This window comes from Felis catus, chromosome B2 (genome assembly GCF_018350175.1).
Source record: "Felis catus isolate Fca126 chromosome B2, F.catus_Fca126_mat1.0, whole genome shotgun sequence".
In the NCBI taxonomy this organism is placed as follows: Eukaryota; Metazoa; Chordata; class Mammalia; order Carnivora; family Felidae; genus Felis; species Felis catus.
Genome location: NC_058372.1, coordinates 70,763,635 through 70,789,109, shown reverse-complemented (window position 1 = coordinate 70,789,109; position 25,475 = coordinate 70,763,635). Strand labels below are relative to the sequence as shown.

The following is a 25,475-nucleotide window of genomic DNA, read 5'->3' as shown; positions in this document are numbered from 1 at the left end:
ACTAGTTTTCTTTTTGAGTCAGTCCCATTTGTGATATTATGTTAACTTCTTAGGCAGAGCCCTTTCTTTTAGAGTGATAGTTTCTCTTTTGACCACAATGCAAACTTTCCTTGAGAAATTAACTTTTCTTCTGAATTTTAATTTCACTTCCATTTTTGGTGAACTACACATCCATCCCTATGCCATATTTTTAACACTAAAGAAAGAAAATTACCATTTCTCTCTTCTCTAAGCATTTCCTGGAATATTGGGATAGTACTAGTACAATTCAGTTGTTCTAGATCAGTGGATACCGGAACAGAGAGGAGGTATTTCTTACCTGATAATGTGTGTGTGTTCCGATTCTGCTAATCCAGAAATCCAATCGCATTTGTTGAAAATCATCCTTAGTTGTTATTTGTTAGGGAGTCGACTCCCTATTTTAGTTGTTTTCTGAAATTCAGTCCCTAGATGTGCTTTAGATAGGGTAGAACTTTTACCTCTTTCAGAACACTGCTAAAGAAGTTTTCAACTGGAACATAGTCTGAAGAAGCACTGAGAGCAAAAAAAATTCAGAGTGGTGATTGGCCACCTCTGTTTGATTGACAGGTTGCAGGGAGAAACCCATTCGTTCTGGATTAATGGAACTGGAAAACAGAAAACAATTATCAGGTAAAAAAAACCTTTTCTTTAACCTTTGAAATTCACCATTTAAAAGATGAGTCAGACCATCAAGGGAATTTATTACCAAAAGGAAAAAATTTAGTGTCTTGTGAACAATAATCTCTGGCTACTACTTCCAAGAGTTAAGAAAAAATCGCTACAGTTACTACACATTGTCAGCCTTTGCTGAAAGGGCTTGATTAAATGCAGATAAGATGGAATGCAAGGTGCAATTACATTTTAAATGTGGCTTAAAGACATGAAGCAGAATTCTTTGGGTGGGGGAGATTGATGTTTTATTTCCTGAATTGTGTCTGGTCTGTGTGTGCATAAAGAAAACACTTTGTTTTTCAAGGCTATTAATCTGGCACTTTTCATGAATATTCACAAATTTTGTTACTGTACTGTGTTATACTTAATCTTCACTTCATTGGGATGTATACTTTTACATATCTTTTACCATAAAATTTTAGTAACAGTAATGACCAGTCTTTTTATTTTAATGGTACCCTTCTGATTGTTGGTTAAATATATTTCAGATTGAAGGCCAAGGACATGGTGCAGTATTTGACTGCAAATGCTCTCCTGATGGTCAGCATTTTGCATGCACAGACTCTCATGGACATCTTCTAATTTTTGGTTTTGGCTCCAGTAGCAAATATGACAAGGTAGAGTATGATGATGATGATGATGATGATGATTCTTTTTCTTCTTCTTCTCTTTGTTTTTATATTTTTTTTAATCTGTGGATGCTTAGGGGTTGTATTTCTTCTTCAGGGGTGGGTAAGCATCATTTATGCTTTAAGAATCATATTTTAAGTCTTCTAGAGACTTAAGTTTCAGTGAACATAGCAGTTGTTAAATTCCTCTTCTCTGTAATAGACATTAGATAATATTTTATTCAGTCGTCTATATTTCAGAAAGAATAACTTTTTAGGTTGCTAGAGCAATCTAGCTTGTAATTCTAAAGCTGAGCATCAGAGAGGTTGTCCATAGAGAGACTCTGAAGTTATGTAAAATGTTTTATCTATATGGATAAAATACATTTATTTACCTGGGGTAAAAATCTGTAGCTTTTATATGATTCCCAAAAATGTATGACCCACTGATGTAGCTAATATTTTTAAATACTAAAGAGCCTATTTAAGTTCATTGATTAAAAGACTTAAAAGTTGAATAGGTCATAGTTTAAGAAATACCAAATGAATAAAATTGTGAAGTTACAGATGTGTCAGGCATGAGTTCATGTTAATAATTTTGTGTTAATTTAAAAACAAAATTCTTTAGCGAAAATGCTTATTAACTCTTGGAAAATCTTGTCATGTTGATTTTTAGGTTAATATAAGTCACATGTACAGTATACTTAAGAGTTTTCTTAAATTGTATAAGTGATTGCATTAGAGTTTAATTCAAGGAATATATTCATTGAGTGATTTCCTCTTGCAAAATGCTAAAACAATTACTGTTTAATAATTTAAAAAACAAGATAATGCATGGTAGCTCTATGAAAGTAATAGTACCCCTGAATGATTTGTACCTAGATTTTATTTTACCATTTAATTTGAAATTACACAACTTTAATTATGTTAGTGTTTTATGTATACAGTCTTTTCCTTGTTCCAGAGAAAATTGAGAGCAGCTGCTTTTCTGATCATAAAATTTAATGTAAAAATATAGTAAAGATTTCTTTACCATTAACTCAAGAATATTCTTTTATATTGTTGCTTAATACCATGATTTACGTTAAAACATTGCCTTCCATCAGAAATTTATCAATGATAAATTTTTGTTTTCCTTGTCTTTTATGGGTCTTTTCTTTTTACAGATAGCAGATCAGATGTTCTTTCATAGTGATTATCGGCCCCTTATTCGTGATGCCAACAACTTTGTATTAGATGAACAGACTCAGCAAGCACCTCACCTCATGCCTCCTCCTTTTTTGGTTGATGTTGATGGTAACCCTCATCCATCAAGATATCAGAGATTAGTTCCTGGTCGTGAAAATTGTAGGGAGGAGCAACTCATCCCTCAAATGGGAGTAACTTCCTCAGGTAAATGCTCATTTCTATAGACTGCCAAATTTTCCATTTCTACTGATGTCCTGTAAAACTGCTAATTGGGTAAAATTTTGTTACTATTTTGAACAAGTGAGAAGTAAAGTGATTTTTAAAAATTTCTCAAGTATTTTGAATAATGCTTAAGTATGTACTACAAGTTAACTAAAGAACATTGGAGAGCAATAATCTTGGTCATTTATTTATTTATTCAACAGCATATATTGAGAATCTTCTCTGCAACACCTCTAAACTGGTTTGCAGTAGTGAATTAAACAGACACAATCCTTGTTCTCCTGGAGTAAAATTCATAAACACAGTTGTAAACAAATAGTTAAAACTTGTGATACATGTTCTTGAAGGGAATAATAGTATGAGGTGAAAGATTAAGACTAGATAGCCTGTTCATATCAAAGATTATTTTAAGAAGTGATCAACTTTTAACAATTTTAAGTAAGTTAGGGACAAAAGTGTTGAGAGCTTATTAGTGAAGTAATGGAGAGTAAAAGTAAAATTAGTTGAAGAATTGAAAGGAAGTTGAAATGGAAACAAGGTCTGCAGACCTTTCCTTTTGACAAAAAATGTGGGAATAATTAATGAAGTGAAAGTAATGGAGAGACCCTATAAAGAAGATTAAACCAATGTTCTAATATATGAATCTGTTATATTTTAGATTAGAAAAATGCTTATGAAAATATTTTAAGTTCTGAACGCTAGCATAATGGACAAAAGTTCTAAGTAGATGTAAAGGACACATATGGGATATATACTCAATATAATATATACTGAGTAACTTTGAAATAATGGATTTAGATTCTATTAAGGCTACACTGTATTACAGAGAGCGCATCTCTTATTTTCCATTAAGGATTGGGCATGAAATTGCAATGAAGGTGAACATATTGGATAGGAAGGGTTACTCTTTAAAGTAGATATGCCCACTAAGGATGGAAGGTGAGGAGAAGCATTAGAAGAATAGTCCCTGCTGCTACTTGCAGTGAGTAGTACAATCCAGCAGGCCTGAATGTCTGAAATATGTGAAACTAAAATGTCTCATACATGGACATAGCACAAACTCAAAGAACCTAAGAACAGGTAGTATTTGAGAAATCTAGGCAAGTATTCAAATTAGAGAAGTCTCAATTATTAAAGAAGTCTTGATCATGGGACTGAAATTAAGATAAATGTCTTCAGTCTCTTGGAGGGGAACTGGCAAGAATCAAATCTTGGCCAGGTCTCAAAATAGGTACCTAGGCTGGGATTTCAGGCACAGAGAAATATTAAAATATCAGTGCAACATGATTATCATGGTTATCACTTTTTTCTTCCATTTAACAGTTTGTATTGGACTTTCATAAATAATATCATATATATATGTATACATATATATATACATATATATACATACATATATATATACATACATATATATATATACACATATATATATACACACACACACATATATATATATATATGGCATCCTTATTCTAAAAGTTGAGAAAATGAAAATTTAGTAACATGTCTTATTTAAGTTAAGTATATGGAACCACCGGGACTTTAAATCCAGCTCTGACTTATAGTTCATTCTTTCTTCCATACAAGCTGCCCTTACAGTAAAAGAGTGTTCCTGTTCTTGACAGTAAGTTAGACACCAGTTATTAGTACAGGAGCACAAGAGAACCCATAGCAATAATTATGGCTTCAACGTGAGTCATAGGATTAAGTGTTCTAGGTCACAAAATTCAAGGTAAACTTCATTTTTTTCCCATTATTTTAGACTTAACCTAGTGTAATATAGGACAGAAGGAAAATATTTTTAGCATCATTTGTAACTATATTTTTATTTGTAAATCTAAATCTGCAATAAAATTTATTGTAGAAATCCCTTAGAATTAGGTAAAAATAGATGGCTGTTATGATAATAAGTTGGCTTCAGTGCAGTTTATATTTGCACTGTTAAATTTGTATTTGAGCAGTGCACTTTTTAAATATGCTGCTTCAGTTATAACTTGAGCTATCAGATTAGTCACTGATGTTCAGACATGAGACACTACCCAGCAGCCTAACAGGAAAGGAACATCCACAGGCATTTTAGCTTTTACCTCTACTTTTACCACTTTGTAGCTCTGTGACTTTGGGCAAGTTCATTTTATCCCATTGAATTTTACTTCTCTCATAAAATGAAATAACATTGTGTGCTTATTAATACATGTAATTTTCCCTTTCCTTATACCTTCCTTACTACTAATTCTTCATTTCAGAATGTCCTTTGTATCTTCTGTTCCCAGCCCACTCTAGAAATCCATCTCTTATATACCCACACACCCAATACTAATTGCTCCTTTTTTCTCATGGCAATGTTTTCATGTATCTCAATACACATTTTTTATCTATTCAGCAGGATTGAACATTCTTATATCCCTATTTAAAATTAGAATATTAAGGTAAATAAAGCAATCCATGCTTTTGAGGAACTATCTAGTGGACTTCCTTTTTATATTGGGCTTGAGGAAATGAAAGAGAATAGCAGCTAAGTGTTTCAGGGGTAGTCTGGAAAGATTTCACAGAGGAAGTATCATAGAGTTGCCATTTCAGTTGGTGCTTGAAGGATAAGTTAGTGTTTTTCAGATTTATACTTGAACTGGGAGTATTGTGGTTAAAATCTCCAAAGCATAAAGATGTTTATCCTGTTAGGAGAGCAGAAGAGTCAAGTAGTCCCATATGACAGATACAGGTGAAAGTTGATGCTGAAAAATTATGGTGGGTTAAAACACACCAAGTTCCTACCTACCTGAGGCTTTGTTCCAATTCTTACTTTGTCTGGAGTGTTCATTTTCTTGCTCTTCACCTGGACGACTAATTCTTTTTCTTCAAGTCTTAGCTCAAATGCTGCCTTCTCAAAGAGGGCTTCTTTGACTTTTCTGATTCACCATAAGGAGTTCCCATCTCTCTTCCCCATTTTCTTTTTCTCATTATCATCTTTAACATTTTTCAGTCTGCATTTTTTATATGGATTTATTGTTCCAACTTTTCCATTAGGATGTTAGCTGCTTAAAGGCAAGGACCTTGAATTCTACTCACCACTGCATCCTCACTTCTTTGGTATAGTTCCAAACACATAATAGACACTCAAGGATTTGGTGAATAAATGAAGCAGTAAAGTTTTTTTGAGAAAGTTGGATAATGAGATTTGCCTTTTTTAAAAGAAACTGGTCTAAGATGAAATCCTACTTTTGCCATTTACCAGATATGTGACTTTGAGTAATTATTTTGGTTTTCTCATCTGTAAATGGAGTTAATAATACGTATCTTACTGAATTATTCTGAGGATTATATGAGTGCCTGAATCATGGTAAACAGTAAGTTATCCATGTCACTGTTATTTGTAGCAAATTAGGTTTGCGTTGTCATGTTCCTGGTGTGTGTGTGTGCACACATTTTACTGCCATTATTTCAAATTAATCATTTTAGGTCTCTTACTCAAGCAAAATTTATGTTTAATTCAGGACTCAAAGTGAACTCAATTAGTAAAATGGTTTGACTAGTGGACTAAAGTGTCCTTAGCATTTTATGTGGTATTAAATAGGACTGAATCAAGTTTTAAGTCAGCAAGCAAACCAGGAGATCAGCCCACTGGACAGCATGATTCAAAGACTACAACAGGAGCAAGACCTGAGACGTTCTAGTGAAGCAGGTATCAGTAATACCAGCCGTTTAAATAGAGGTAAGCAGTGATTGCTTTAAGTAAAATATTGTAAAAATTGTAATAGTTTAAACAGTAAAGAGGCGATGAAACAAATTCATGGCACATCCATAAAATGAAATATTTGGCTGCCAGAATGATCATGTTTTTAAAAACACATAATAGCTAAGAAAATCCTCATAACATAAGGTTTCAAACTGTAGATAATGAGTCTTTAAATAGATATATTCTTCAAATTTCCCATAGTAAACATGTAGAACCTAGAAAAACTTAAAAAATAAATGTATTCAATAATGTATGAAATACCTGCCACATTCTCAAATATCTCGTCACCCTACTGTAACATATTATTTTAAGAGAAAAGTTAAAGCAAATTTATGAACCATAAATATTTTGGGTTTATCTGTTTTTGCTTCTTACATAGGTTTCCCAGAGTACAAAGCATATTTTAAAAATTAATGATTTTACATGTTTACAGTCAGTTAGTAGTTATGATTCATTAGCTTATTTAATTAACTGAATAACTGTGTTTTGTTTTCATCAAACTTTTGCCTGTGGTCTGGTTCCTGATTTGGTAGTTTGTTTGCCTTAATATGAAGTTTCATGTGGAAGATAGTATAGATTTTGTTTTTTCTGTTATAAGCTTATGTTTCTAACTAGAACTTACTATATTAATTTTTTCACTTAGGCTCTGTAAGTTCTACCTCAGAGGTTCATTCACCACCAAATGTAGGACTAAGACGTAGTGGACAAATTGAAGGTGTACGGCAGATGCACAGCAATGCACCAAGAAGTGAAATAGCCACAGAGCGGGATCTGGTAGCTTGGAGTCGAAGGGTTGTGGTACCTGAGCTATCAGCCGGTGTAGCCAGGTAAGGGGGGTTGTGAAGTTTATGTACCGCAGTTGTTTATGTTCATTTTGAATTATAGCCTTCAAAGTACCTTTTCAAATTTCTAATTTATTTTAAATTTATCTGAAGAGCTAGTGTTTTAAACTAGCCATGACTCTGAAGGAAAGTTAAGTTTCAAGTATGTCCTTTGCTAGAATGATTCATGCAAATGATTCATGTGAAAGATGTGGGGGGGGGGGGGGGTTAAGGTGAGCAGCATATTTAAATCTTAGTTTATCTTGTTTAACTATATTTTAAAACATATATTTTATGAAGTTATAATTTTTTTATGGATTTTGCTCTGCACACCATATATAGGTAATTATAGTGAAATTATAATGAAATAATTATAGTGGAATTATAAATATAGTGAAATGCGTGGTATTTATTGGTAATACATTATATAATCATTTTTTATTTATCAAAATGGTTCCTTAATGATTATTTTTTATATTTGGATGTATACATATATAAATTTTGATTTGATGTAATTCTGCTCTGAAGGTCCATGTTATGAAAGAACTTTATATCCAGTTGCTTTTGATTTCTTTTGATTCATGCATTATTCATGAATGTGGTCCATATGAACCCAGTTAGTACTAACTTAAAGTTGACCCTGGAACAACATGGGAGTTGGGGATGCTGACCGCTGTACGACTAAATCTGCATATAACTTTTGACTACCCAGAAACTCAACTAATAACACAAACAGTTAGCTAACACATGTTTTGTGTATTATATGTATTATGTATGGTATTCTTATAATGAAATAAGCTAGGGAAAAGAAAATGTTAAGAAAATCAAAAGGAAGAGAAAATGCACTTATACTACTTTACTATAAAAAATCCACATGTGGAGTACCTGGTGACTCAGTTGGTTGAGCATCTGACTTCAGCCTAAGTTGTGATCTTGCTGTTCCCAACTTCGAGCCCATGCCGCGCTCTGTGCTGACAGTTCAGAACTTGGAGCCTGTTTCAGATTCTTTGTCTCCCTCTTTGTTTGTCCCTTCCCCACTCATGCTCTGTCTCTTTCTCTCAAAAACAAATAAACATTAAAAAAAAAAATTTGTTTAATCTTCTAAAAACAAAAATCCATGCATAAGCGGACTTGAACTCAAAAGATAGTAATGATACAATTTAAAAACACTTTTAAGGGTGCCTGGGTGGCTCAGTCGGTTAAGCGTCCGACTCTTGATTTCGGCTCAGATCATGATCTTGCAGTTCCTGAGGTTGAGCTCTGCATTGTATCAGGCTCTGCACTGGCAGCATGGGGCCTGCTTGGAATTCTCTGTCCCTCCCTTTTCTCTCTGCCCCTCCCCTTCTCGTGCACAGTCTTTTTCTGTCTGTCTCTCAAATAAATAAACTTCAGTAATAAATAAAGAGATAAATAAAATTAAAAACCCTTTTAACCTGAATGTTTACATAGATTATGCTTCTTGATTGGACAATACTTGAAATTTGTGTCAGGATTTAAGATTAATTATAGAAATAAAGTATAAATTTGAACAACAACGTTACTTGATGACAAGTCTACCCAGATGTTAATAAAAAATTAACTCTCATGGTGTGTATATATATATATTTTTTTTTTTTTCATGTTTATTTATTTTTGAGAGAGACAGAGCATGAACGGGGGAGGGTCAGAGAGAGAGGGAAACGCAGAATCCAAAGCAGGCTCCAGGCTCTGAGCTGTCAGCACAGAGCCTGACGCAGGGCTCGAACTCACAGACCATGAGATCATGACCTGAACCGAAGTCAGATGCTCAACCAACTGAGCCACCCAGGCGCCCCTCATGGTATATTTTTAGTTGGATTTTTGTCCACCTTTTAATTCTAATGTTAAGGTTTGAAGGGGGTATAAGTAACACACATCTTTTTAACAATAGTTCTATAGTAACTGAAAACAAAAAAGAATGGGATATGAAATCCGAATGTTACCCTTTGTTATTGCTACAACTGTGGAGGATGAGGGTTTTATCTGCATGAAAGTGTGTTCCTAGTCCTGAACCCTAAACACCAGTAGCACTGGATCACAGTATTTCACCCCATGTGAGGCAAGCAGGTTTGATTCTTTAAAATGCAGAACAGAATGTATACATTGCAAATAAGAGCATAAGATTGGGAAGAAACCAGAGGAGTAGGGAAGATTTATTTCTCTTCATATGTTGTCTTTTTATCCTTTTTACATTGTGCTTAACCATTGAGCTGATGGTCAAGCAAGGCTGTGACCAATGACTTCCTGGAGCTTTTCCCCCAATACTTAGTACTCTCACTTTGAGAATTTTCCTGGGATATTCCCCCCTGATAGGTAGTTTACAGTTTGCTCCTAGAAGGCTCTTAAGTGGGTTAGACCTATTACGTTAATTAAAATTAAATGCAAATGCACTGATTGGATTCTAACAGAGTATTGTCTATAGTATATAAAGAACTCTCAAAACTCAGCAGTGAATAAAACAATCCAGTCAGAAAATGGGCAGTAGACAAGAACATTTTATCAAAAAGGATATACAAGTGGCAAGTAAGCATATAAAAAGATACTTGACATTAGCCATTAGCAAGATGCAAATTAAAAACACAAGGAAATAATCTCTGTATACCCATCAGAATGGCTAAAATGTAATAATAGCACTGAGTGCTAAGGAGAGTGTAGAGAAACTGGATTATTCATGCATTACAGGTGGGAATGTAAAATATTACAGCCACTCTGGAAAGCAGTTTGGCACTTTTTAAAGAAATCTAAATGTGTAACTACCATATTATCCAGTAATTGCATCTTGGGCATTTATCCCAAAGAAATGATAACTTGTGTTCACACAAAAACCTGTACCCAAGTGTATAGCAACTTTATTTGTAATAGCCAAAACCTATAAACAATCCAGATGTCGTTTAGTGAGTGCATGGTTAAACATATTAGCTATATCCACACTGTGGAACACTACTCTGCAATAAAAAGGAATGACTTATTGATAAACAAATTGAATGAATCTTGAAGAAATAATGCTGAGTGGGAAATCAGTCTCAAAAGGCTACACACTTTATTATTTATGGACTGTTCTTAAAATGACAGAAGTATAGAGGTGGATAACCGATTAGTGGTCCTAGACTTTGTGGAGAAGAGGTGCTGAGAGGGAATACAAAGGTGTGGGCATGATAATTAAAAGTATACCACAAGGGATCTTTGTAGTGATGGAAATGTTCTGTATCTTGACTGGGGTAATGGATACACAAACTTGCACATTGATAAACTGGAATAGAACTAAATACACATACACACGAGTAGAAGAAAAACTGGGGAATTCTGAATAGTACTAATATGTTGTATCAATGTCAACATCCAAGTTGTGATAGCGTATTATAGTTTTGCAAAATACTACTATTGGGGAAAACTGGGTAAAGGAGACAAGGAATTTCTGTATTATTTCTTAAAACTATATGTGACTCTATGGTTATTCCAATAAATTTAATTTAAAAGAATAAATAATGGGGCTCCTGGGTGGCTCAGTCGGTTAAACATCTGACTTTGGCTAGGGTCATGACCTCATGGTTCGTGGGTTTGGGCTGTGCTTCAGGCTCTGTGCTGAAAGTGCAGAGCCTTCCTGGGATTCTCTCTTCCTCTCCCCAAACTTGGGCATGTGCTTGCGTGCACGCTTGCTTGCTTGCTCTCTCTCTCAAAATGAATAAACTAAAAAAATAAATAAGAAATCAAGATCAAACAAAAAATTAAATCAAGCCCGTTCTTTTTACAAGATTTAAATTTACTCTATTTTCCATTTAGAATTATGACCAGCTGCATTAGAGATTCTTCAGTTAAGTAAAATGACAACATTCATATACTCTAGTAATAAAATATCCACATTATAGAGCTATTCCAAGTTTGAATATTAACTCCCTTCCAACTGAAATCTCCAGGGAAAAATTAAAGTTCAAATATTAAATAGCCCTGCAGGTCAAATACTTTAAAGGTATAAGGAATTAAAATAAAAAATAAAATTCTCTTGCAATTGTAAGCGAGGTTCCATGAAATTAAAGTTCACAATTAATGTTATTCAACTTTTTTTCTGTTGCTCACTTTCAGCTTGATGCCTGGAATGAGTTGAAGTTTTTTCAATAGCTGAAGCTATACCTACTTTTCATTGGAGAGGACATAGTTCTTTCAGGGCATTAGAAGTTATATTAGTTCACCCTCAAGGTTTTCTTCTAATTCTTTTTTTAAGATTCTAGCTATCCATGGGCACAAGAGATCATCACAGCCCAAAGATCATCACAGCCCTACACTGACATAATGTTAAAAAATACAATTTCTAACCCTTGGAGTAGTTACCTTAGGAATAACCATGTTCCCAGGACTGAGTACTTGATTTGCTAGGGACTATAAGCAGAAACAGTAGTATCAAGTTCAAGTAGACCATCTGTCTTTCCAGTATTCCAGTCATTTAATGCCAAATGTCCAGAGCTCATAGCCTATGCATTTAAACTTAGAAATGGTTATCATATCCTCTGCCTGAAAAGAAAACATCAGGGGTAGCATTCCTTCTCTGACACTGAACATAACTTTCAGAAATCATTTATAATAATTCTAGATTAACGTGTGACTTATAATTCTCTTTCAGTAGGCAGGAAGAATGGAGAACTGCAAAGGGAGAAGAAGAAATAAAAACTTACAGGTCAGAAGAGAAAAGAAAACACTTCGCTGTTCCAAAAGAAAATAAAATACCCACTGTTGCAAAGGTAAATAATAATTACTTTGATGTTTAATATTTTGCTTCATAAGTATAATGAATATTTGAGGCCCTTTGGTAATTAAAAATGTTACCATTTTTAAAAGACTATTTCATTAATGGAATAAAGTTTGTATAGTTAATTCTTGATTATCTCTTTGGATGATCAGTTATCACTTTATTTTTTTATTTTGCTGCCTTCAAGCATACCTTTTCCCCAAATGCCAATTATTACTTGCCCATTAAATGTAATAAATTGTATTTTAAGTCTAATAAGCAAGATCCTTTTAGTTCTGCCATTGATTGCACACTTAAAAGTTTTTTAGTTTTGTTTTGTCCTATCCATTTTTTTGTTTTGTACCTGTTCTTCTAGGTAAGTCAGTTATGCTACTATAAATAATAGTTCTTATTATCTCTATTAAAAAAAAATTGTTTCTATGAGTTTGTTGGTTTCTCTGTCTTCCTACTCTGGAAAAGCTTTTGGATCTGGTAGGTTTCTCTTTCTTAGTCATGCCCTAATCTGAGAAAGGTGTGTACTTATCTTCTTGAATGTCAAAGAATCACAATGACCTATTTTTCCATTCTTTCTCTTTTTCAAACCATCTTCGCTTAGAAGGTTCAGAGCCTTAGAGTGCAAAATGGAAGTAAACTATGGTGCTTCTTTTCTCTTAGAAGTTACCATCTAAACAAAAAAATAACTGATTTCTTTACCCTGCTTTGTCCTCTTTCCTCTTTCTATTTGAGTTCCTTAAAACTATTGTATATTAGTCTTGCTTACAAGAACTCTCTTTTTTTTTATTTTGTGACTCTTGTTTTTAAAGGACTCAGGTGGTCCTTTGCTATTGTATATTTTCCTTTATTTAGGGGTATCATACTCTGGGATCAGTAGGACCTCACAAAGGTTCATGTTAGTGTAATCTGAGGTAATCTTTGGTTTTCTGGGGGTCTTTTTGGTTGGTTGGTTGTTGGTGGTTTTCGTGGTGGCTAAACAGCACACCCTTTTCTGGATCCTTTGTTCAGAATCCAAGGATGTGGAGATACAAACTCATGTAATGATGGTGAGAGTTTGTATGGCTAGCACCTTTTTGGATGAGATATGGTAATATCTGTTAAAAGAACATGATTGCTTTTAATCCAGTGGTACTTGGATTACTTTAAAGAGCGGTTTTTGTGGGGGGAACCTGGGTGGCTTAGTCAGTTAAGCGTCCGAGTTCAGCTCAGGCCATTATCATGCTTTGTGAGTTCAAGCCCTACGTCAGGCTCTGTGCTCACAGCTTGGAGACTGGAGCCTGCTTCAAATCTGTGTCTCCCACTCTCTCTGCCCCTCCCCCACTTGTGCTCTGTTGCTTGCTCTCTCAAAAATAAACATTAAAAAAATTTTTTTAAGATGGTTTTTTTTTTTTTTTAGTAGAAAACTACTGATGTACATGTATGTACGTGTATATGTGTGTCTGTGCGCTCAGATATTTATAGTTTCTCTGATGGGAACAACTAGAATGACTTTAGTGTCCACTGGTGGAAGAGAGGTGAGGTAGGCTGTCATTATGTATCCATGGAATATTATACAGCTTTTTAACAAAATGAGTTAGAACTCTGATGCCTTAGAGAAATGTTTATGATGTATTTTTAAGTGAAAAAAGAAGTATGATAGTAAGGTTTATGACCTAGTTTTTTCTCAAATTTTATCAAAATAAGGGTTTGAAACCATACCTACAGGTGTATAAATTATGAGATGGCCATCTTTCATCTCAGAGTTGCAATGTTTTTTTCTTCCAATAATAAAAGGTACTTAGTATGCAGGTAGGAAGTATAAATTAATACAAGAAACTGTTTAGAAAGCAATAATAATAAAAGCATTTTTAGCAGTAGGTTTCTTCCTAAAAAATTAACTTGGCTTAAATAAATAGAAACTATATTTTGCTCTGATAAAAGCCTTAGTCGGTGGTCCTGGTCCACTGGTCCGTAAATTTTTAAATGAATTTGAATTGTATGTGAAAATGTTAGATGGAAGAAGTAGGGTACATTACATTCCTCATGCATTACAATTATGATTTTAGTTGACCACTATTTCCTTTTTATACCCTTTTGAATTTCCCAGAATTCCTAGAAAATTACAAAACCCTTCAATAATCCTTTTAGAGAGAATCCAGGTGGAGTGAATCTTGTGTCCTTGTATGTGAAAATGTCTTTTATTTCACATGGCTATTTCTAGTAACCATTTGGACAAGAGTAGGGCTGAAGTGCAAGGCAGTGTTCTAGTGACAAGAGTGGTTGCGGAGAAAGAACTGGAGAGTGGAGATGGATGAAGGAACAGGGAATGGTTGAACTCAGATTGCAGTTATGATGAGTCTTTTTTTTTTTTTAAGTCTTTACATTTGCTTTATTTTTATTAATGTTTGTTTATTCATTTTTCTTTTTTTTTTTGTATGAAATTTATTGTCAAATTGGTTTCCATACAACACCCAGTACTCATCCCTCCTCAATGCCCATCACCCACCCTCCCCCTCCCACACCACATCAACCCTCAGTTTATTCTCAGTTTTTAAGAGTCTCTTACAGTTTGGCTCTCGCCCTCTCTAACTTTTTTTTTTTCCTTCCCCTCCACCATGGTCTTCTGTTAAGTTTCTCAGGATCCGCATAAGAGTAAAAACATATGGTGTCTTTCTCTGTATGACTTATTTCACTTAGCATAACACACTCCAGTTCCATCCCTGTTGCTGCAAATGGCCAGATTTCATTCATTCTTATTGCCAAGTAGTATTATTCCATTGTATATATAAACCACAACTTTTTTATCCATTCATCAGTTGATGGACATTTAGGCTCTTTCCATAATTTGGCTATTGTTGAAAGTGCTGCTATAAACATTGGGGTACAAGTGCCCCTATGCTTCAGTACTCCTGTATCCCTTGGGCAAATTCCTAGCAGTGCTATTGCTGGGTCATAGGGTAGATCTATTTTTACTTGCTTGAGGAACCTCCACACTGTTTTCCAGAGCAGCTGCACCAGTTTGCATTCCCACCAACAGTGCAAGAGGGTTCCCGTTTCTCCACATCCTCTCCAGCATCTAAAGTCTCCTGATATGTTCATTTTAGCCACTCTGACTGGCATGAAGTGATACCTCAGTGTGGTTTTGATTTGTATTTCCCTGATGAGGAGTGATATTGAGCATCTTTTCATGTGCCTGTTGGCCATCTGGATGTCTTCTAGAGAAGTGTCTGTTCATTTTCTGGCCATTTCTTCACTGGATTATTTGTTTTTCGGGTGTGGAGTTTGGTGAGTTCTTTATAGATTTTGGATACTAGCCATTGACTGATATGTCATTTGCAAATATCTTCTCCCATTCTGTCGGTTGCCTTTTACTTTGTTGATTGTTTCCTTGCAGTGCAGAAGCTTTTCATCTTGATGAGGTCCCAATAGTTCATTTTTGCTTTTAATTCCCTTCCCTTTGGAGATGTGTCAAGTAAGAAATTTCTGTGGGAGAGGTCAGAGAGGTTTTTTCCTGCTTTCTCCTCTAGTGTTTTGATGGTTTCCTGTCTCACATTCAGGTCCTTCATCCATTTTGAGTTTATTTTTGTGAATGGTGTAAGAAAGTGGTCTAGTTTCATTCTTCTGCATGTTCTGTCCAGTTCTCCCGGCACCATTTGTTAAAGAGACTATCTTTTTTCCATTGGATATTCTTACCTGCTTTGTCAAAGATGAGTTGGCCATACTTTTGTGGGTCCCATTCTGGAGTCTCTGTTCTATTCCATTGGTCTATGTGTCTGTTTTTGTGCCAATAATACACTGTCTTGATGATGACAGCTTTGTAGCAGAGGCTAAAGTCTGGGATTGTGTTGCCTCCCACTTTGGTCTTCCTCTTCAATATTACTTTGGCTATTTAGGGCCTTTTGTGTTTCCATACAAATTTTAGGATTGCTTGTTCTAGCTTTGAGAAGAATGCTGATGCAATTTTGATTGGGATTTCATTGAATGTGTAGACAGCTTTGGGTAGTATTAACTTTTTAACAATATTTATTCTTCCAATCCATGAGCAGGGAATGTTTTTCCATTTCTTTATATCTTCTTCAATTTCCATCCTACGCTTTCTATAGTTTTCAGCATACAGATCTTTTACATCTTTGATTAGGTTTATTCGTAGGTATTTTATGATTCTTGGTGCAATTGTGAATGGGATCAGTTTCTTTATTTGTCTTTCTCTTGCTTCATTATTGGTGTATAAGAATGCAACTGATTTCTGTACGTTAATTTTGTATCCTGCGACTTTGCTCAATTCATGTATCAGTTTTAGCAGACTTTTGGTGGAGTCTATTGGGTTTTCCATGTATAATATCATGTCATCTGCAAAAAGTGAAAGCTTGACTTCATCTTTCCCAATTTTGATGCCTTTGATTTCTTTTTGTTGTCTGATTGCTGATGCTAGCATTTCCAACACTGTTAAACAACAGTGGTGAGAGTGGATATCCCTGTCGTGTTCCTGATCTCAGGGAAAGCTCTCAGTTTTTCCCCATCGAGGAGGATATTAGCTGTGGGCTTTTCATAAATGGCTTTTATGATGTTTAAGTATGTTCCTTCTATCCCGACTTTCTCGAGGGTTTTTATTAAGAAAGGATGCTGAATTTTGTCAAATGCTTTTTCTGCATCGGTTGACAGGATTATATGGTTCTTATCTTTTCTTTTATTAATGTGATGTATCACATTGATAGATTTGCGAATATTGAACCAGCCCTGCAGCCCAGAATGAATCCCACTTGATCATGGTGAATAATTCTTTTTATATGCTCTTAAATTCAATTTGCTAGTATCTTATTGAGAATTTTTGCATCCATATTCATCAGGGATATTGGCCTGTAGTTCCCTTTTTTCCTGGGTCTGTGGTTTGGGAATCAAAGTAATGCTGGCTCCATAGAATGAGTCTGGAAGTTTTCCTTCCCTTTCTAATTTTTGGAACAGCTTCAGAAAGATAGGTATTATCTCTGCTTTAAATGTCCGGTAGAATTCCCCAGGGAAGCCATCTGGTCCTGGACTCTTGTTGGGAGATTTTTGATACTGATTCAATTTCTTTGCTGTTTATGGGTCTATTCAAGTTTTCTATTTCTTCCTGTTTGAGTTTTGGAAGTGTGTGGGTGCTTAGGAATTTGTCCATTACTTCCACAGTGTCCAGTTTGTTGGCATATAATTTTTCATAGTTTTCCCTGATAATTCCTTGTATTTTTGAGTGATTGTAATTATTCCATTTTCATTCATGGTTTTATCTATTTGGGTCTTCTCCCTTTTCTTTTTGAGAAGCCTGCCTAGAGGTTTATCAATTTTGTTTACTTTTTCAAAAAAACAACTCTTAGTTTCATTGATCTGCTCTACATTTTTTTAGATTCTATATTGTTTATTTCTGCTCTGATCTTTATTATTTCTGTCTTTCTGCTGGGTTTGGGGTGTCTTTGCTGTTCTGCTTCTATTTCCTTTAGGTGTGCTGTTAGATTTTGTATTTGGGATTTTTCTTGTTTTTTGAGATAGGCCTGGATTGCAATGTATTTTCCTCTCAGGACTGCCTTTGCTGCATCCCAGAGCATTTGGATTGTTGTATTTTCATTTTCATTTGTTTACATATATTTTTTAATTTCTTCTCTAATTGCCTGGTTGACCCATTCATTCTTTAGAAGGGTGTTCTTTAACCTCCATGCCTTTGGGGGTTTTCCAGACTTTTTCCTGTGGTTGATTTCAAGTTTCATAGCATTGTGGTCTGAAAGTGTGCATGGTATGATCTCAATTCTTGTATACTTATGAAGGGCCGTTTTGTGACCCAGTATGTGATCTGTCTTGGAGAAAGTTCCATGTGCACTCGAAAAGAAAGTATATTCTGTTGCTTTGGGATGCAGAGTTCTAAATATATCTGTCAAGTCCATCTGTTTGTTTGGGCCCTTGTTTCTTTATTGATCCTGTGTCTAGATGATCTATCCATTGTTGCAAGTACGGTATTAAAGTCCCCTGCAATTACCACATTCTTATCAATAAGGTTGCTTATGTTTCTGATTGTTTTATATATTTGGGGGCTCCTGTACTTGGCACATAGACATTTATAATTGTTAGCTCTTCATGATGGATAGACCCTGTAATTTTATATAATGCCCTTCTTCATCTCTTGTTACAGCCTTTAATTTAAAGTCTTGTTTGTCTGATATAAGTATGGCTACTCCAGCTTTCATTTGACTTCCAGTAGCATGATAGATGGTTCTCCATCCCCTCACTTTCAATCTGAAGGTGTCCTCAGGTCTAAAATGAGTCTCTTGTAGACAGCAAATAGATGGGTCTTGTTTTTTTATCCATTCTGATACCCTGTGTCTTTTGGTTGGAGCATTTAGTCCATTTACATTCAGTGTTGTTATTGAAAGATACGGGTTTAGAATCATTGTGATGTCTGTAGGTTTCATGTTTGTAGTGATGTCTCTTATACTTTGTGGTCCTTGCAACATTTCACTCACAGAATCCCCCTTAGGATCTCTTGTAGGGCTGGTTGGGTGGTGATGAATTCCTCTAGTTTTTGTTTGTTTGGGAAAACCTTTATCTCTCCTTCTATTCTGAATGACAGACTGGCTGGATAAAGGATTCTTTTTTTTTTTTTTTTTTTTTTAGTTATTTTAAATGTTTATTTTTGAAGGAGCAAGCAAGTGAGCACGCAAGTGGGGGAGGGACAGAGAGAGAGGGAGACACAGAATCCTGAGCAGGCTCTAGGCTCTGAGCTGTCAGTACAGAGCCCAACACGGAGCTCGAACTCACAAGCTGTGAGATCATGACCTGAGCTGCAGAGACGCTTAACCGACAGAGCCACCCAGGCACCCCTGGATAAAGGATTCTTGGCTGCATAGTTTTTCTGTTCATCATGTTGAAGATTTCCTGCTATTCCTTTCTGGCCTGCCGAGTTTCAGTAGATAAGTCTGCTACTACCCGTATGTGTCTACCTTTGTATTTTAAGGACTGTTTATCCCTAGCTGCTTTCAGAATTCTCTCTTTATCCTAGTATTTTGCCAGTTTCACTATGGTATGTTGTGCAGAAGATTGATTCAAGTTACGTCTGAAGGGAGTTCCTCTGTGCCTCTTAGATTTCAATGCCTGTTTCCTTCCCCAGATCAAGGAAGTTCTCAGCTATGATTTGTTCAAGTACACCTTCAGCCCCTTTCTCTCTCTTCTTCTGGAATTCCGATGATAGGGATATTGTTCCATTCGATTGCATTACTTAGTTCTCTAACTCACCCCTCATATTCCTGGATTTTTTTAATCTCTCTTTTTCTCAGCTTCCTCTTTTTCCATAATTTTATCTTCTAATTCACCCATTCTCTCCTCTGCCTCTTGAATCTGTGCTATGGCCGCCTCCATTTTATTATGCACCTCATTGATAGCATTTTTTAATTCCTCATGACTATTTTTTAGTCCCTTGATCTGTGTATCAATAGACTCTCTGCTGTCCTCTATGCTTTTTTCAAGCCCAGCGATTAATTTTATGACTATTATTCTAAATTCTTGTTCTGTTATATTGCTTAAATCGGTTTTGATCAATTCGTTAGCTGTCGCTACTTCCTGAAGTTTCTTTTGAGGAGAATTCTTCCGTTTCGTCATTTTGGGTAGTCCCTGCAGTAGCTGCAAACTGCAGGGTACTCCCCCTGTGCTGTCCAGAGAAACTCGTGTTGGTGGGCGGGGCCACAGTCAGACCCGATGTCTGTCCCCAGCCCACCACTGGGACCACAGCCCCTCTCCTAGGGGCAGAACTCGCAGTATGATGAGTCTTGAAGTGCACATCTCCTTCACCCATACTCCTCAATAATCTTTTTTAGGAGTACAATACAAGACCTAGATATTTGCTTTTTTCTCTCCTCCTCCTCCTCAGTGCAATATTAGCGCCCCAACATGCTTGTGAAGCCAAAGCATGATAGGTTAAAAAAAAAACCACACTACAGATGGACTTACATGACTTACATAGGGAAACTAATTGGATGCACAGAACAGATAGTTGAAATAGCATATTCTCAGAGAGCTAGGCAAGGATACTGGGAACATGTAACCTTAAGCAGTTTTGGAGAGGATCCCATTAGTACATTGGGATGAAACACATCATTATTGAAACCAAGAACTCAGTGGATGACCTGACTAGAAGAATGTAAGATACTGAAAAATTAGTTAGTAAGCTGGAAAGTCAAGTTGAAGAACTCCCCCAGAGTGTATCAACAGGGAATGAAATAATGGGAAGAATGAGGGAAGTATAAAAAGCAAACATACATAGTTATGTAATATGTATGTAGGTATATGTAAAGAGAGCATGCAAAGTATTAATGAGTCTCTGAAGAAGAGACAATAGAGGGAGGAAAGAGTTGAAAAATAATAAACCAGCATTTTCTTGAAATTAACCTGGCTGGTGTGCCATGCCAAACAGTAGAAACAAGGAGTAAATGATATAGAATTAAAAATTTTAAAACCTCAACTAAGCACGTGATAGATTTGAAAACATGTAAAACAACATTCTGAAAGTTTCCTGACCGAGAATCCCCTGAAAATGAACACAAACTCGATTAACGTTACATAACTTCTTATTTTGTGTTAATAGCATGAATTCTGGTGAGCACCTCATAGAAGAGATATGAAGAAATTGTTAAGGAACCAGCACCTACATTAAGAAAATTGGCTCAGGCACCTGGGGTGGCTCAGTTAGTTAAGTGTCCAACTTTGGCTCAGGTCATAGTCTCACTGTTCGTGAGTTCAAGCCCTACGTCGGGATCTGTGCTGACAGCTCGTAGTCTAGGCCCACTTTGGATTCTGTGTTTCCCTCTCTTTCTCCCCCTCCCCCACTCACTCACTCTCTCACACTCTCCCTCCTCTCTCTCAAAAAGGAAATTGACTGTAACCTCTACACCATAGCATTTGTGCCAGTTTTCAGTTGGACTGTTACATATTAGAACCAAGTGCTGACATACATTGGTTCAAGAGATGGAAAATCACCTGTAAAGATGACAGTGCCAACGGAACCATGCTGCTTGTAGTTCTGGACAGTTTTGACATTCTACCACCAACTCATCCAACTTACAGACATTTGTGCCCGCCCTTCCCTGTTGCCTACAAAATTGGGTAGTATTAGTGCTGTCCCCGTAGGCCCAGTGCAGACTGGTGTCCTCAAACCTGGCATGGTGGTCATCTTTGCTTGAATCACTACAGTTGTAGTAAAGTTTGTTGAAATGTGTGCACCGTGAAGCTCTCTCTGGTGCTCATGTGGGCTTTAGTGTCAAGACCATATTTATAAAAGATGCTTGCCATGGCACTATGGCTGCTGATAGCAAAAATAACCCACCAGTGCAAGCAGCTGGCTTCGCAATGCAGATTATTATCTTTAGTCATCCAGGCCAAATTAGTGCTGGCTGTACACCTGTGCTGAATTGTTACACAGTTCACATTGCTTACAAGTTTGCTGAGCCAAAGGAGAAGATTGATTGGTCTTCTGGGAGGAAACTGAAAGCGGACTCTGAATTCTTGAAATCTGTTGATGCTGCCATAGTTGATATAGTTCCTGGCAGGCCTGTATGTGTTGAGAGCTTCTCTGACTGTCCTTCTCGGGTCATTTGGTTCTTTGTGACATAAGACAGTTGCTGTGGGTGTAATCAAAGCAGTGGACAAGAAGGCTGCTGGAGTTGGCAAGGTCACCAAGTCCACCCAGGAAGTTAAATGAATATTATTCCTAATACTGGCCACCTTGTCTTAATTAGTAGTGGAAGAGTAATCTCAGAACGGTTTGCCTCCGATGGCCATTTTAAGTTTAAGAAACTGTTTAACGATAGTAATGCATTGTAAACTCTTGAAAGAACCTTTTGTGGATCATTTGGTGTGTGTTGGGGCGGGGGGTGGCAATTTTAAGGTAATTTAGCTTTTAAATCAGTACTTTTAATGGAAACAACTTGGCCAGAAATCTGTCACAGAATTTTGTGACCCATTAAAACAAAGTTTAATGAGAAGGGGAAAAAAAGCCGGGGCTGGAGGGCGGTGGGGAATTGGTTACAATCTCAAAGTTATTTTCTGTCACTTTAAAGATTTTCTTATTGTATGATATATATATTCATTTATGATATATTGTATGCATAAATCTCATGGCAGTCTGTTTTTAAAAGTAATCTTTATTTTCTTTTTTCTTTTATATTCACAAGTAGTCTTTTTTTTTTTTTAGGTGTGAATTCTTAGGTTTGTTGGGTTTGTCACCATGTTGGGTTTTCTCAGTTTTTGATCATTGTTAGTTGTGTTCTCATCTGCGTTCAGTCTGCAGCAAAAGAGAGATAGCCAGCCACCTGGTGTCCTAGCCTCACAGTGGTAGGGTAGTTTTGTGATCACCGTTTTGGTTTCCAGTTTGCCCCTGCCTAATGACATATGTCTCACAGCCCATCGTCCTCTTTCTTATATCTGTTCTATAGGTTTAATGTGGGTATAGGAGAATTGTTAGTCTGCCATTATGAATCGTTTAGTCTGTATCACTTAATCAGAAAAAAACTTTTTCTAAGCTAATTTATCAGTAAGTGAATTTTAGCATTTCACAAACCTGTGATTTAACCTAAATATTTAATATTAATGATTTACTATTAAAATACTTGAACTGGAACTATAGTCCACTTATGTGATTATCTTAAATATGAATGTATTTTTTAATAATTAAAAAATATATAACTTCTACAGGAAAAAGCATGCTCTTTGATCACATTTTAAGTAAATAAAATTTAATTTACTTTTTTCCAGAATCATGCTCATGAGCATTTCCTGGATCTTGGAGAATCCAAACGGCAGCAGACAAATCAACACAATTATCGTACAAGATCTGCATTGGAAGAGACTCCTAGACCTTCAGAAGAGATAGAAGATGGCACTAGTTCTTCAGATGTAAGATCTCAGCACATTCATAAATTTGTTATCAGTTTTACTTGTTTTTTTTAATATGACTTTCATTCTTTGTATTCATTGATGTATTATAGATGTAGCTCAAAGATGATGTTTTCTAGGTCTTACAATGATAATGATAGCTTCCATTTACTGAAGACTTATTATATATGTTCCAAGCATGGCACACATATTCATAATACCAAATCCACAAAACAAATGCATATGAATGAATTATTCCTATTTTATGTATGAGGTGTCTGAAGTTCAGAGATGTTTAGATTACCTATGTACCTAATTATTAAATGGTAGAGCGGGAGTTAAACCCAAGTTCCTTTCTTTACACTAAAGCCAACCTTTTAAACTAATACCATGTAGCTCTAGTCTGTAATTATAATAACTAATTAAGAGACATTTGGCAATTTTGGTTAGCTTTTTAGCTCTGTACTAGTGTATGACTTTCTTAATTTAATCTTTTAAATTTTCCTTATGCATAATTATTTCTATAAATATCATTGTCCCTACTAAATTATATATTCTTTCAACAAAGGCAACCAATTTACGATCATAAATTAATCTTAAGTATTTACAACATTTCCCTTACCCTCTCCACCTTCCCAATCATCCCTCCCCCAGTTAGGTCAAAGACTCTATGATCCTATTGACTACTATATGTTTATGAAGCAATGTTAGACATATACGGGAATTCTCTGAGTATATTCTACTTTGTAGACATGGCAGTAAAACTCAAACTGTGAGAGTATGCTAACCACAGTTGAGAAGTTAATCTCCATTGGCTTCAGGTCCTAGTATGGCCAGGTCGAAATGATAATGTCCAATCTAGTAAAATGACCAAATATACTAATAACATAATTTTGACACATAACAGTTTAGATATCTATACACATAAAATATATGTGAGCTAGTTATTTGCCTTTATAAAATATTTCCTTATTTTTGAAAGATTTAGTATGATTCTTTTAGTAATATGTTTCTATAAAAGATTCTAAATATGATTCAGCTTATTAGAAACATATTTTCACATATATCTGTTACATAGGAAAAAGTTAACTAATCCTTCATTTGTCTTCAAAACTAATTTGCTTATACTTTAACATTCATTCAGAGCAACTGATAAATTTCTAGAGGAATACATTGAGAACAGAATATTGCGTATGGTACAATATATTAATGGAAAGAATCCTGTTTTTTTTTTTTTTAGTTCAAATATTTTGTACTTCTCTATAGTACTTAATTTTCTACTAAGAATATAGAAGTACATTTCTTTTCTCTCCCTTTAAAGAAGTAATATGTATAGTAATGATGGGAATAATCGGATCATTTGTTTATTTTTTCAGTTATATTGAGCAGAGATTAAATTTACTGTTGGATTTGATCTTTTCATATTTGCTTAGTTCTCAAAACATTTTGGAATAGTTGTATAATACATATTCTTCATTATTAAGACATCAAAAAGAAAAAATTCTTCCCCAAATAGGCTATTTTATTGAATTAGTAAAGGAATACATCCCATTATCATCTTGGAAAATTCTGTGAATATGCCCAGAAAGTGATAATACTGAACCATTCTTGTGGAGAGGAGTCTAAGCTTTGGAGTAGCTTAGTTGCTTATTAATTATGCTGCCTAGGGTAAATTGCTTAACCTTTTTAAACTTTAATTTCTTTAAATAACTGCTCCCTATCACCAGCAATGTTTTGTCTAGGTCAAATGGGATAATGTATACAACATGCTTTGAATAATTTCTGAAATACTAATAAAAGCTTAATTAACGTGAGCTGTTATTTTTACTGAAGCATAAAGTTTTATTTGAGCAAGGGAGAAATTGTGTAAGATTTTGTGACCCTGAAAAACAATTTTTATAAAGAAAATGGCTTCTCTGGAATATCCTACGTTGAGCAGAGTATATTTACTGAAGAGAAACAGTGTTTGGGTATTTTTTAATCCTCTACTATTTGTATAGAATAATATCAGAGTGTAACAATAAGATATAAATTCCTAATTTAAGCTTCTCATAACATCTGTAGAAAAACCTTAAGTTTTTAAAATGGGCCAAAAAGTAAAATTGATTCCCATTGTTATCTATAGAATTTAATATCCAATCTCAAAGATATATTGAGGCTTAAAAAACAATAACAAACAAAATGTTAATCACCTGAGAGATTGCTCTGAATCCATTATTAATAGGTATTATTTTGTTGGCTATGTTTAATAATTTTGTTGGATAAAAATATAAGACCTGTGTTTTATAGCTAATTAAAATCAGGTTTTAATGGTTGTAAATATACTACATGATTGGTACTATTAAATATCACTGATATTTTTTTTTAATTGTTATGTGATAAGAACATAGAACAAATGAGATTAAAAAAAGTTTTTGACATTTAAGTTGCTTTAAAATATGCTACTTCCCATTATGTCTGTATCTATATAATCACATATGCATAACCATTTAGCCAGGGATACATAAAGCAAATATTTGTTAGGTATATTTCCTTCGAGCTACCTCCCCCATTTTAGCCTGCATTTTTAAAAAATCGTTAGTTAACAT

The 25,475-nt window shown here is 35.1% G+C and overlaps 1 protein-coding gene and 1 long non-coding RNA gene across 6 annotated transcripts in view; one reads left to right on the top strand and one right to left on the bottom strand.

Moving 5' to 3' along the window:
• The window catches only part of LOC111560483, a 47,169-nt gene extending 25,363 nt beyond the window's left edge, over positions 1 to 21,806 (bottom strand). Inside the window, exons 1-2 of one of the 3 annotated variants that reach the window (XR_006597937.1) lie at positions 21,341 to 21,806; positions 320 to 2,754 (exon numbers count right to left, since the gene is read on the bottom strand). This is a non-coding gene — a long non-coding RNA (uncharacterized LOC111560483). The remainder of the gene's footprint in view (positions 1 to 319; positions 2,755 to 21,340) is intronic. The other 2 variants (XR_006597938.1, XR_002742329.2) reach the window with 2 other exon arrangements.
• The window catches only part of PHIP (pleckstrin homology domain interacting protein), a 139,001-nt gene that overhangs the window by 69,787 nt on the left and 43,739 nt on the right, over positions 1 to 25,475 (top strand). For 2 of the 3 annotated variants that reach the window (XM_023254154.2, XM_023254153.2), the window contains exons 16-21: positions 1,182 to 1,310; positions 2,468 to 2,693; positions 6,286 to 6,423; positions 7,091 to 7,274; positions 11,902 to 12,019; positions 22,768 to 22,908. In XM_023254154.2, the coding sequence (XP_023109922.1) occupies positions 1,182 to 1,310; positions 2,468 to 2,693; positions 6,286 to 6,423; positions 7,091 to 7,274; positions 11,902 to 12,019; positions 22,768 to 22,908 (936 nt within the window). The remainder of the gene's footprint in view (positions 1 to 1,181; positions 1,311 to 2,467; positions 2,694 to 6,285; positions 6,424 to 7,090; positions 7,275 to 11,901; positions 12,020 to 22,767; positions 22,909 to 25,475) is intronic. The other variant, XM_023254155.2, reaches the window with a different exon arrangement.